The 13,671-nt window shown below is 58.5% G+C and overlaps 1 protein-coding gene across 1 annotated transcript in view; it reads right to left on the bottom strand.

Moving 5' to 3' along the window:
• Positions 1-3,081: 3,081 nt before the first annotated feature.
• SEMA6B (semaphorin 6B) overlaps positions 3,082-13,671 on the bottom strand; it is an 84,806-nt gene continuing 74,216 nt past the window's right edge. Inside the window, exons 5-18 of the mRNA XM_068537228.1 lie at positions 12,667-12,727; positions 12,472-12,534; positions 11,963-12,064; positions 11,456-11,546; positions 10,993-11,112; positions 10,086-10,174; positions 8,370-8,587; positions 7,378-7,509; positions 6,992-7,141; positions 6,394-6,576; positions 6,159-6,305; positions 4,938-5,015; positions 4,747-4,805; positions 3,082-4,368 (exon numbers count right to left, since the gene is read on the bottom strand). Coding sequence (XP_068393329.1) covers positions 3,464-4,368; positions 4,747-4,805; positions 4,938-5,015; positions 6,159-6,305; positions 6,394-6,576; positions 6,992-7,141; positions 7,378-7,509; positions 8,370-8,587; positions 10,086-10,174; positions 10,993-11,112; positions 11,456-11,546; positions 11,963-12,064; positions 12,472-12,534; positions 12,667-12,727 — 2,398 coding nt within the window. The 3' untranslated portion in view covers positions 3,082-3,463. The remainder of the gene's footprint in view (positions 4,369-4,746; positions 4,806-4,937; positions 5,016-6,158; positions 6,306-6,393; positions 6,577-6,991; positions 7,142-7,377; positions 7,510-8,369; positions 8,588-10,085; positions 10,175-10,992; positions 11,113-11,455; positions 11,547-11,962; positions 12,065-12,471; positions 12,535-12,666; positions 12,728-13,671) is intronic.

Below are 13,671 nucleotides of genomic sequence, written 5' to 3'. Positions count from 1 at the left end.
GGTTTGGCTATTCAGTGCTTAAATTCTTGTTGAGTTCTAAACATTCAGGTGTGATGTATTATCTTTATCTGCATGCCTGACTATGGCCTCTTTCTCCCAGCCCAATCTCTGAAGGGTTTTGTCCCTATTCAGCTGTGAGGATGACTAAGCATTCTCTTAGTGGACATACGGGCTGAGAGGGAAACACACAGGCTGGCATAGACCGGCACAGATAAAGAAAGACAGATAACCACCTGCGTGAAATACACGGACATACATAGTGACAAAGAGATCAGGGAAAAATACATAGACAGACCCAGAGACACAGACAGAGCAGGACACACAGAAGAGAACAACATATCTGCAGAGATGGACACACAAAAACAGACACATACACAAACAGGCAAATGACCTGAGTAGATGTTTTTCCAAAGACATACAAATGGCCAACAGGTACATGAAAAGGTGCTTGACATAACTAATCATCAGGAGAATGCAAATCAAAACCACAACGAGATGTCACCCACACCTGTTAGAATGGCTTCATCAAAAAGACAAGAGATAAGTGTTGGTGAGGATGTGGAGAAAGGGGAACCCTTGTGCACTGCTGGTGGGAATGTAAATTGGTGCAGCCGCTATGGAAAACAGTAGGGAGGTTCCTCAAAAAAAAAATTAAAAATAGAGCTACCATATGATCTGGCAATCTCACTTCTGGGTATGTATCCAGAGGAAATGAAACCAGTATCTTGAAGAGATATCTGCCCTCCCATGTTCATTACAGCACTATTCACAATAGCCAAGACATGGAAACAACCTAAGTGTCCATTCACAGATGCATGGATAAAGATGTGGTGTATATATGTATAATGGAATATAATTCAGCCATAACAAGGAAGCAAATCCTGCCCTTTGGGACAACATGGATGAAACTTGAGGGCATTATGGTAAGTGAAATAAGTCAGGCGGAGAAAGACAAATACTGAGTGATCTCAGTTATGTAAAATAACCAAATTCATAGAAACCAAGAGTAGAATGGTGGTTGTCAGGGACTCGGGGGTGAGGGAAAGGGAGAGATGTTGGTCAAAGGATATAGACTCCCAGCTCTAAGATGCATAAGTCCTGAGGATGTAATGTACAGCGTGGTGATTAGTTAACAAGACTGTACAGTATACTTGAAAGATGCTAAGAGAGTAGATCTTGAATGTTCTTACCACACACACACAAAGTAACTATGTGAAGTAATGGATGCGTCAACCTTATTGTGATAATCATCTTACAATATATATCAAATATATCAAATCATCAAGATATGCACCAGAAACCTACACAATGTTATATGTCAAATATATTTCAATCAAGCTGAAAAAACAAGACACACAGGTACAGGAGGAGCTGCTAGATGCCATCATGGTGTTTTGTTTCTTTGTTTAAATCAGTCTCCCCATGATAAGCGGGGGACAGGGGGTCTGTCCTGTTCATTGCTCTATCCCCAGAGCCCAGCCCACAGTAGGTGCTTAATCGACATGGGCCGGAAGAGTTGTGAATTGTAGTGACATAATGCTAAAGTGATCTCTTAAAATGAAATCAGATCATGTCTCCTGCTTAAAGCTCTCTGATGGTTTCCTGTCCCACTTAAAATTCATAAGGCTGGAGGGAGCAGGGAGTGGGGAGTTAGTGTTTCATGGGGACAGAGTTTCAGTTTGGGAAAACGAGAAAGTTCTGGAGATGGATGGTGGGCATGGCTGCACAACAATGTGAATGTACTTAATGCCACTGAGCAGTACACTTAAAAATGGTTCAAGTGGTAAATTTGATCGTATATGTTATTTACCACAATTAAAAAAAAAATTGTACTCCTCACTGGTGAGGCCCTGCCTGCCTGGGGCCCTGTGCTCCTCTCCCTCCTCATCTCCAGCTGCTCCCCTTTCACTCACCTATTGTGGCAGCTCCAGGCATACTAATGGCCTGGGCCCTCCTCCAAGCTTGTTCCTACCGCAGGGCCTTTGCACTGGCTGTTCCCTCTGCTTAGAACACTCTGCACATCTCCCCACAGCTGCTCCTTTTAGCCCATCTTATTTCAGCTTACATATCACCTCCTCTGGCAGGCTCTCCTCAACTCCCCCCCCCCATACACAGTCACCCCCTACCTAACACATTATCTGGCTTTTTCTTCATTACACATATCGCTAATTCAAATCAAGTCCTAATTTGCTTGTATGTGGTTGGTCTTCCCCATTAGGCTGCGAACTCCATGAGGACAGGGGTCTTTGTCTCCACACAGTGGCTGGCACACAGTAGGTGCATAATAAATTTTTGCTGAAGGACCAGAGACTGGCCCCCATCCAGATGAAGACTGGGACCCCCGCAACTCTCCACATTTCCACACGCAGCTCCCCATCATTCTGTTTGCTGCAGTGACCCAGCCAGGACTCTCCCAGGTGCTCCCAACTGCCCCAGGCCAGGCCAGGCCACTGTCCAAGTCCCACCCCCAGGAGACAGAGCAGACCCAGAGCCTTGGGGGCCGGTGGTTGTAAACAGTTTTATTGACAGGGGGTTGGGGGAGGCAAACTCCAGAGAGGGTCCAGGACTCTCAGCTGGCCACTCAGCTGGCATGCATGGTCAGCTGGAGGTCAAGGGGGAAGTCACAGAGGACAGGTGGCATGGGACCCTCTGACCACCCTGGGGCCGTATTTACAGGGGGGCCCGCCCGCCTTCGCCATCCCCCAGACCGCCCGAGCCCTTAGACAGCCGCCAATACGACTTCTGGGCAGGCCGTCCCGACCCCCTGCCTGAAACCCCTTCCTCATCACCCCTCAAACTCCTAACCGGCACCTTGGAGGCCCCCGGCTTTCTGAAAGCCACGGCATCGGCTCAGCCAACGCCCAGGCCGCTGGGGCCTCCGCGCTCGCACACAGACACGCACACCGCACGTGGCCGCCCCCACGCACACGCCGCAGCAGCCCGCGGGCACACGCGCACGCCTCCCTCCCCTTCCCGGCCCCTTGCACACGGACACGGCATGCACACATACACACACACACACACACCCACACACGCCGGGGGCCGGGTCGAGGAGGAGCCTCTGGGTGGGGCGGGGGGCGGGGAGCTGGGGTCTGCAGATGTGCCCCCTCCCCTTCCCACCGCCAAGCCCCCGGCCGCCACCCCGAGAACGGAGTTGTGCAATTGGTTAGAAAACTGCAAAAGAAACGCAAATTGGAAAACAAACCAAAAATCCACGCGCAGAAGGTCAACCTCAAATCCACAGCACATTCCGCCCGCCCGCCCGCCTGCCCCAGACCGCCTCAGGGTCTTGCGGCCCCGGGGCGTGGCGGGGCGGGGAGCCGAGCCCCTTGTGCTTCCGGGCGGCAGAGGGCGCCCCCCACCCCTCGCGGCTGGGCCGGGGGTCTGAGCACCCACTCGGAGCTGGCCCGGTCTCTCGCTCCTGGTTCCCGTGGCTGGCACCGCCGAGGCGCGCGGCCCCGGCCTAGGGCACGGGGGGCGCAGTCCTGTCCGGGCCCCCGTACGAGAGGAGGTGGGCCAAGTCCGTGCCGGGCCGGGCGTGGCGGCCGCGGGGTCGGGCCTCGCCGCTGTTGATCGTGTGCGTGCGGCGCAGCGCGGCGGCGGGCGGGGCGTGCGTGCCCGGCCTCCGGAGGCTGCCGGTGGGCGGTGGGCTCCAGGGCCGAGGGATGCCGTCGGCGGCGGAGCTCGGGTCCGAGGGGCCCGTGGGCGCCGACACCACCCGCCGGCGGTCCGGGCTGGCGTGAGGGGTGAGCGGGAAGTCGCCGTGGGAGGCGCGGCCGGGCCGCGCGACGAAGAGGCGGGCGTCGGGGGCCGGCTCGCCGGGCGCGGGGGGCGGCTCGGGGGCGCGGGCGGGGGCCAGCAGCAGGAGGGAGGATGAGACGGAGGCCGTGAGCAGCGCGTGGCCGTGCTCCCAGGCGCGGGGGCCCAGGGCGTGCGGGTGCGGGGTGGGCAGGCGCTTCTGGGGCAGCGGCGTCTGCTCGGGCGTGGGCAGCAGCCCCGAGTCCAGGTCGTGGGGGCCGCCCTGCAGCAGCGTGGCCTTGGCCCACCCGTTCTGCATCAGGGGCGCCAGCAGGGCCTCGGGGGGAACCCCGGGCCCGCCGCCGCCCCCGGCCCGGCCCCCGGGGCCGCCCGCCCGGCGCTCGCCCAGGCGGCTCACGCTCAGCACGGCCTCGCCGCCCCCGTGCGCCAGGATGGCCTCCTTGTCCTTGCGGCGGGCCAGCTCGCGCCGCTCGCGGAGCCCCACATACCAGCCCACGCTGAAGCCGGACACCACGGCGCCCACCACGAAGGCCGCCACCGACGACGTCACCAGCAGGTTCACCGACACCAACCCGGCGCGCTCCTCCGAGAGGCTGGCCCGCAGGAGTCCTGGCCGGGAGGGCGGCGTGTGAGCACCTCTCGCGGCCTCCGGATGGTCTACCCACTCAACGTCTGTCTGCTTCGTGGCGCCTCTCTGACCCTTTAAACGCCCGTCTGCCCATCTCTGTCCCCTGGCATCTGTCTTAAAGTTTGTCTGTCCATCTGTCTGTCTCCTGGTCTCTCTCTCTGCGGTCCCCAGCGCACCCTCGCCATCTGTCGGTCCTTTTCCCACCTCCCTACCTGGAAGTGGGGCCCCCTGCCCTTCCCAAGCCCTGACGGAAGCCAGTACCGCCCCCTCCCCCGTTGGGCATGGGCGGCAGAGGGTGTGACAACCCTGGAGGACCAGGACTCCGAGTCCCCAGGCCTCCTCCCCTCTCCCCCATTTACCTGTGCAGTCCCCTAAGCCTGAGGTGCTGGCCCCGGACACGTCCTGCTCAAAGGTGGCTCTGATGAGGGCAGGGGGGCAGAGAGGCGCAGTCAGCAGAAACCCCTCGCACAGAGCTGTGGTTGGGGGGGGGGGCACTCCCGATCATCACGTGGGTCACATACCCGCCCCCCACCTCCCTTGTCCCCAGTACCTGGTGCCAGGGCTGAGGAAGATGCAGGAACCATCCGGGGCCCAGCCGCAGTAGGGGTCCTGACTGCCAATACAGTTCCTAGAGCAGACAAGGGACCCGGAGGGCAGATCAACCACAGCCCCTTCTGAGGCACCTCTTACTGTCAACTCTGGGAGTTCTCAAGGCACGTCTTAGCGGTGGGGGCTATTCCTTCCCCATTTTACAGATGAGAAAACTGAGGCTCAGGGAAGTTTACTTTTGCCCAAGGGACAGAGCCAGGGTTGGAGCTGAGGCAGGCTTGCCCCTGAGTCTGTGCTTTGGGTGTGTGCTATGGCATCATTATTGCCAAGTCGGCGGGCACAAGGTCGGGTGCTCCGTGTGAAGGGCACACTGTGAGTCCAGAGATGTGGCAGTGTTTTATCTGCATGTGATCTTCCCACCCATTTTATTTATTTTATTTTATTTTTTGGCTGTGCCACGCGGCATGTGGGATCTTAGTTCCCTGACCAGGGATTGAACCCGTGCCCCCTGCGGTGGAAACGCGGAGTCTTAACCACTGGACCGCCAGGGACATCCCTCCCACCCATTTTGTCTTTTTTTTTTTAATTTTAAAAAATTTATTTTATTATTATTTTTTATTTTTGGCTGCGTGGACTCTCTAGTTGTGGCACGTGGGCTTAGTTGCCCTGCTGCATGTGGGATCTTAGTTCCCCGATCAGGGCCTGAACCCATGTCCCCTGCATTGGAAGGCGGATTCTTAACCGCTGGACCACCAGGGAAGTTCCTCCCACCCACTTTAGAGGCAGACAAACAGCTGTCTCCCTGGTCCCCAGCTTCTGCTCCTGCTGCTATTAGAAATGTCAATCACATCCCATCCTGCTCTGCCTATAGACCTCCAGGGCTCCCACCTCACTCCAGGGGTGGGGGAAGGAGCCCAAGTACTCCCCACAGCCCACAGACCCTGCACGACCTACCCCCTGCCCCGTCCCCTCCCTGATCTCCCCTCCTCCCTCTCTCCCCCTCGCTCATTTTGTTCCAGCTACACAGGCCCCCTCTCTGTTCCGCCAACACACCAGGCCCAGTCCTGCCCCAGGGCCTTTGAACATGTTCTGCCCTCTGCCCTGCTCATCGTTCAGTGAGTCAGGATGCTGTTGGGGCCTGGACTTGAACTTGACTCTCTCCCTCTCCCCGTGGTCACCTCCCCTCACTTCCCCTGCCCACAGCTGGCCCGGGAGTACTCACTTCATGCATCCTGAGTATTGCTGGCAGCGCGCCACAGGCACTCGGACCACACAGCGGGGGAAGGCCGCCAGCAGGCCACCCGAGGCTGCATCCAGCTCCAGGCTCAGCAGCCGCTGCCCTGCCTCGCCACCCCCAGAGCGTCCACACCTGGGGGTGAGCAGATTGGTAAGACTCAAGGGGCACGCCCTATCTCCCTGCCCACTGGCCCTGTCCCTTGACCTCTGCCTGGCCTCACCTGTCCGGCCGGTAGGTCTCAAACTCCTCCAGGAAGACACTGGGCCCGGTGGTGCCCGAGGCACTGGCGTTGGGCCAGACAAGGAACTTGAGGACAGTGCCCGCCTCAGAACCCAGGAAGACGACAGTCTGGTTGCCCCACGGGCCGGCGCCCACGTCCACGGCCACTCGCGTCAGCTGGTACCTGGGGCCAGGGTTGGGCAGAGGTCAGGCTGCCTCCCAGCCCCCTGGGGTCCTGGGCACACTCAGAGACACCACCCACGCCCGGCAAGGTGGAAATGGGCGTGGCTCCAAGGGGGCACATCATGGAGAGAAACAGACCCCCAAACCCGACTCCCACCTGGGCCTGCCTGTCTCTCTCCCTGTCTCCCTCCATCTCTCTGTGTCAGATGGTCTCTCTCTCCCTCTCTCTGTGTCTCCCTCTGTCTCCATCTTTCCGGGCAGCCCCGGAGCCACATGCCCAGCTGTCTTGAGTGTCTGGCTCCCCTCCTCGTGTCCAAAGTTGGCCCTGTGCTCCCTCCTTGCCCACCACCCTGGCCAGGGCTCTCCTTCCCACCCAGGCTCGGCCACCAGGACCCCGGCCCTGTGTAGGGACTGACCGCATCAGAGTCCGAACAATCCAGGGCGCGTGGCCCAGTGAGGGCACTGCCTCGTCCATCAGGGGGTGTGTCTTGACGAAGTTGAGGATCTCGTCCGGGAAGGCGCTGGAGGCATTGTACTGCATGCCGGGAGCCGCACAGCACCCGGGCCTGGGTGGGGACGAGGGGGTGGTCAGGGTGGACATGGAGGCCCCCACATAGGGGCTCTGATTCACCAGGGGACCTGCTGCCCTGCCCAAAGGGCCTCGGTTTTCCCCACCTGCATAATGGGTACAGCTGAACTCGGCAACAGCTATTGAAATAACTAACTGCCTGGAAGTCCCAGCCCTTGGTCCAGGGTCAGGATCCTACCCAGGCACCCGTCTCAGGGTCGAGGGGGCTCTCACCGGGGCCGTGGCACCTGGTCCTCCGGCACGGGTGTCCAGATGGACTCAGGGGACTTCTGCTCACGGAAGCGGCCCTCAAACACGGCAGCCACCTGTGTCATGTCAAAGGCGCAGACGGCCGAGCCGGGGATGCTGTGGGTGGGGGCAGATGAAAGGGAGCAGTGAGCCTGGTGGGGGTGGGGGTGGGGGACTGCCCTGGGCAAGCAGGTGGAGGAGTGTTTGTCCTCCGGAACTGTCACATGTTCAGTTACCTGGGCCAGAGGTTGCTGCCCCCCCCCGCCCCCCCCCACCGTCCAATCCAGTCACTCCACCTGCTGAACAGTTCTCAGACTGGATCATGGTTCAGCCCCTCCACAGCCACCCGTGTCCAGGCCCCCCCTTGTCACTTGCCTGGATATCCAGTCTCCCAGGTGCCACTCTTGCTCCCTTTCAACCTATTCCCCAGGGAGTTTTCCAAAAATGCAAACCTGACCTGGTCCCTCTTCTGCTCCTTACTCTCCCATGGCTCCCTAGTGCTCTCAGGATAAAATCCAGGCTCCTCCCCACAGCCCGTCACCTCCCTGCCCTCATATCCTCCACTCTCCCCCTTGCTTCCCTCCACGCCAGCCACACGGGCCTCCTCCCTATGGTTTAAACATAGCAAGCTCATTGCAGCCTCAGGGCTTTTGCACAGGCTGTTCTTCCAACTTGGAATGCTCTTCCCGCTTCTTCCATCTCACAACCATTGATGCCTCCTCCAGGAAGCCCTCCCCGACCCCTCCTCCAAAGGCAGAGGATGAGGACGCCCCCCCCACCCCCATCTGCCAAGTTCTGGCCAAAGGGCCTCAGAGGGTCAGTGTCTGGCTTGGTGCCCCCTGGCCTGGGACCGAGGCCTCCCGGGAGTCCAATCTTGCCCAGTGCAGGACCCAGGGAATATGTGGTGAGGTAACATGGGAACTCTATGCCCGTGCCCACCCGGTGCTCCCAGTCTGCTCCCGACGGTGCCCGCTGACCTGTTGCTGGGTGTGGAGAAAACAGCAAGGACCACGGGCCGGCCCCCCAGGCTGACCACGCCCGTGACGGCCCGCAGCACGTTGAAGTAGAAGTGGGAGTCCCCCGGCACCGAGCAGTTGAGCCGTGCCTTCAGGAACGACGTCCACTGCTTCTCCAGCACGCGAGGGGAGCCGCCCACATCATTCTTGCACACCCGGGCCACACGGGACACCACCACCTGGCACATCAGCAGGCGGGGGGGGGGGGGGGGGCCTGAGCCCTGTGTTCCGCAAGGCCTGCCCGCAGGTCGCACTGCCCGCTACCCAGGATGGGATGCAGGAGCCTGGCCCCGGGTCACTGTGGGTGCCCCAGCCAGTCACCCTAGCCCCCTGAGCACCAGATTCCCCAGCGAAATGTGGGGATGACGATGATCACAGCCACCACGACAAGCATAATCATCATCGCTTCCACTTACAGATCACTCACTAAGTACCAGGCACTTTATCCTCCTCATCTCTCACGTTCCTCCCAAAGCTCTACAGAGGAGGGCCTACTGATATCCCCGTGGTACGGAGGGGAAACTGAGGCACAGACAAAGGAAAGTGACCGAGGCCCAAGGTCACACTAGTAGTAAGTGGCAGTCTGTGCACTTAAATGTCTCCATGGATTGAGGGATGGGATGGATGTATGGATGGATTAGTGGATGGATGGATGAATTTGAAGGAGACAATGATGGACAGTGAAGATAAGGAAGAAGGAGATAATCAACTGATGGATGAATGGGTGTGTGGATGAATGGGTGGATGGATGGATGGTTGGATGAGTAAATGGGTGTGAGTCCGCATGAATGGATAGATGGGTAGATGAATGGGTGGGTGGATGGATGGATGAAAGGATGGATGGGTGGACAGATGGATAGATGGATGTGAGTGTGGATGAGTGGAGAGATGGGTAGAGGAATGGATGAATGGATGGATGGAAAGGCAGATGAAGGAGGCAATGACAGATCAGTGGATGGGTGGATCCATGGGTGGATAGAAGGTTGAATGGAGTGGATGAGCAGGTGATGAGGAGATGGGATAGATAATTGGATTATAGAGGGGTGGGCAGGTAGAGGGAGAGATGGATGGTAGATGGATGAGCTGATCAGTAGGAGGATAGATCAATGGATGGTTAGGTGTATGAATGGATGGACGGGTAGGTGTATGAATGGATGAAGAAGTCAATGAGTGGGAGGTGGGTGGATGGATATATAGGTGCATGGAAGGGTAGGTGAGTGGACGGATGGATGGAGGATGGCTGAGTCAGGGGGTGGGCGGATGGATAGATAAGTGGTTTGATTGGAAGTGTGGGTGGGCTGAAGAACAGATAGATGGGTAGGTGAGAGGGCGGCTGAGTGGGAGAGTGAGTGGGCAGACAGATGGGCCGTTGAGGAAGGATGGATAAATGATGGTAGATGGGTGGGTGGACGGGCGAACAGCAACGGCACTGGGACTGCATTCAGGGGTGTATCTGACTTCAGACCCGGGACCCTCACCCAGGGCTGCTCCAGAAATGTCTTCAAGCCCCAGGGGCCTGGACCCGGCTGGAGTGGAGGGCCCTGAGGACCAGATGGACCCTCTTGCCCCAGGTGGAGTTTCATGGGCCCACCTCTGCTCCCCACTTCCCGAGACCAGAGCCTCTCAGCTGCATGCCCCACTGCCTGGGCCTCTTTGGGAGGGGAAATAGGGCCCTACCTTTTCCAGGTAGTTAAACTCCATTGCGATCTCCCGGAAGAAGAAGTAGATGTGGCTGCCCCACTCCACCACGTGGACGAAGTAGGGCTCTGCAGGAGAGGAGGGGTCAGAACTCAGCCCGTGACAGGAGAAAGGGAGTTTCTGGGGCTGGGAACACAGTAGCCTGGGTGGCTGGCTGCTTTTACAGTGAAGGGAATATCAGCTGATTACCCAGGCAAAATAAAAGAGACCAAAGTTTTGGGGGTTTTTTGGAGGGGGTAGGTGTCAGAATCCTAAAATCACCGTGTCTTCTTTCCACAGACAGCAACGTCTATTATTTTGTCACCTTCCTCCCTCATGTGTTGAGCTGAGCTCCTACCATACCGCTCGTGCTGTTCCATTTCGGGTTACTAAGCCACCCATTTCCAGCAAGTTCTACTTTAGATCCAACTTAAATCTTTCCTCTAACTTTATCTTCAAAGAGGCTAGTAGGGGCTTCCCGGGTGGCGCAGTGGTTGAGAATCTGCCTGCCAAAGCAGGGGACACGGGTTCGAGCCCTGGTCTGGGAAGATCCCACATGCCGCGGAGCAACTAGGCCTGTGAGCCACAACTACTGAGCCTGCGCGTCTGGAGCCTGTGCTCTGCAACAAGAGAGGCCGCGATAGTGAGAGGCCCGCGCGCCGCGATGAAGAGTGGCCCCCACTTGCCGCAACTGGAGAAAGCCCTCGCACAGAAACGAAGACCCAACACAGCCAAAAATAAAAATAATAAATAAATAATAAATAAAAAATTAAAAAAAAAAAAAAAAAGAGGCTAGTAGGTTCCAAAGATGAGATGGGAGTTCCCTGCCTGTCTCCTCTGGGACTGTTATTCTGGTGGGGGAATTTGATGAATGTCAGCCCTACCAGGTCTGCCCCTATCGCCCCACCTTTGAACCACTTGGAGTCGTGTTTCACGGTGCGCAGAGTGGGCCGGTCCCCGAGGCTGCGGTAGATGACGGCGTCGATGGCTAGGAAGTCGGTAACGGTGGCTGTGAAGAGCATCCCTTCTGGATGGGGGTGAGTCAGGGGGAGGCAGGTGAGAGATTAGATCATAGAGGCCGGAGGCTCGGTGGGTCAAAACTTGACTTCAAGACTGAGCCCTGAGCCTAAGTGAGCCCTAAGCCCCAGGCTGAGCCCCAACCCTGCCGAGGCCCTGACTTCAGGCTGATCCCCAACTCCTCCGCTCATCCCCAACCTCAGCTGAGCCCTGCCCTTGAGATTCTGCCTGTTTCATAGCTGGAGAGATGGTTTCCCAGCCACCTTCTAAATGACCTGACTCCAAGGGTGGAAAATGCCATGTCTTGCTGGGGACTGGGGCCCCATCAGATGGTCAGAGTTGGGGGCACTCACCAGAGAAGAGGGCAACATTGGCGTGTTTGGGGTCGTATGGGCAGCGGGCCATGCCGCTGATGTTGTCCCCAAGGGGCTGCAGTGTGTCGATCTGCAGGGGGGACAGGGACTGAGTGACAGAGCTCCTGTCTATACCTAGCAGCCCCTGGCTCCCCCAGCCACCTCCTCCAAGGGGAATCCTGGTGCCACCTTGGATGTTGTGTGACTTGGTCAGTCATTTAACCTCTCTGGGACTCAATTTACTGATCTGTAATAAATGGGTCTGAATCGATCCTAATTAATCCTATAACTGGTTTGTAGTTTAAGTTGCTGCAGCCTGTACAGGCCTCCTTTGGAAGCCTCCTCTGGAGCTCCGGGTGAGGGGCCTGGGAGGGCATATCCAGCAAGGCTTCCTGTAGGAGATGATGTGGCCTGGGGATAGGGCAGGCATGACCAGTGGAGGGCCGGTAAGCAAAGGCGTGGAGGTTGAACCTGGGGCAGTCAGGGCTTCGAAGAGCGGTGACTCACGCTGTAGTTGGCACACACGGGGTTGAAGGCATTGGAACCACACACGAAGAGGGTGGATTCGTCCCGAAGTAGAAGCACCTTTACAAAATTTCGACACTCGCCCTGGATTGGGGCGACGGGAAGAGAGAAGCCAGGGTGGGTGTGGTCACGGGCGTGGGCGGGGCCAGGGCAGAGGCGGGGCCTGCAAGGAGGGGCCAGGGATGTGGGCGTGGCAAAATCAGGGGGCTAAACTAGGACTAGGCTGGGGGCGAGGCCATGACTAAGGGAGGGGCCCAGACAGGGAAATAGGGCACTTGAAGGGGTGGAGCTATGGCAAGACGAGGGCTAAGGGCAAGGCCACGACTGAGGACCACCTTGGGGGCGTGGTCAGGCTCTGGGAGTAGCCATGGCAACACCAGGGCCCCGGCTTAGAATGAAAGCAGATTTGCCCTGGGGGGTGGCCAGGACGGATTGGGGCATGGTTGGAGGCATGGCCAGGGCTGATGGAGGCGTGGCCAGGGCCCACTTACCTCCTGCTTGCCCTTCATCCGACACACGTTGATGTCGCTGGGGTTGGAGCGCCAGGTCAGCTTCTGGGACACAGAGAGCTGGTGAGGTGAGCGGGGTCCTTGACAGCCCTAGGAACCCTGCTAAGCAGGCCCGAATCCACCTTGCTCCCCAGCTCAGTGTCCGGGCCCCCCCTCCCGCCTGCACCCCCTCCTCACCCGCTGGTACCGCAGCTCCATGGACGTGGGGGGCTCCAGCTCCACCCGGTACAGGTTGTCCCTAGAGGAGGGGTGTAGTTAATGAGGTCGGAGAGCCTCCCCCCCCTCCCCACTATTCTGGCAGCAGACGTGAGGTCCAACACGTGCCAAACAGGGGCGTGTCAGCGCCCCTGCCACGTGCAGCTCCGCACGTGCATGCCCTAACACGCCTCCTCGTGCCCTAAAGTGAGCCACGGGTTCTAGCACACCCCACATGCCTTACCACACCACCTCACGCTTACACACCCCATGGCCTACACGCAACACAACGCACTGTCTGATGACTTTACATCCGCTGTTCCCCCCTCAGCACCCCTCGGTCTCCCCCAGGCTCTCACCCCTCCCCCCATGCCGCAGAAACTGCCCTAATCAAGGTCACTGGCCCCTGTTAAGTCCAGCGGTCACTTCTCTGTCCTCCTCCCCCTCTCCACAGTGTCTCCCCTGGCCAGTGCACCCTCCTCCTGAGAACTCCATCCTCACTGGGTCCCTGGACCCTGCACTTGCCTGGCTTCCCTCCCACCTCTCCGGGCCCTCCTCTCTCGCTGGTGGGCCCACACCTGGGTCCTCTGGCCTCTTCCCTCCCCCATCCACACCCCTCCTGGGCCGCCTTGTCCACTCTCAGGGCTGGAACCACGCCTCTGCCCGGATGACACCCACAGTCCTGTCTCCAGCCAGGGCCTCCCCTGAGCTCCAGATTTGGGGTCCAGCTAACCCTCAAGGTCTCCACGAGGGGGCTCAAAGGTGTCTCATACTCTGTCTCACACTCAGCTTGGCCACACGGCACCCGACCATCTCCCAAATCTGCTCCCGCCCTGTCAGCCATCTCGGCTGAGGCAACTCTATCCCCACGACGTGGGAGTCACCTTCAACTCCCTTCTCCTTCCCTCCCAATATGTCACCTCTGCCTTCAGTATCTAGCGAGGGCTCACCCACTTCTCACATCCTCTATGACCACCACCCTAGTTC

Source organism: Eschrichtius robustus, chromosome 2, assembly GCF_028021215.1.
Source record: "Eschrichtius robustus isolate mEscRob2 chromosome 2, mEscRob2.pri, whole genome shotgun sequence".
In the NCBI taxonomy this organism is placed as follows: Eukaryota; Metazoa; Chordata; class Mammalia; order Artiodactyla; family Eschrichtiidae; genus Eschrichtius; species Eschrichtius robustus.
The sequence above is the reverse complement of the archived record's forward strand: the minus strand, read 5'-3'. Positions and strand labels throughout refer to the sequence as shown.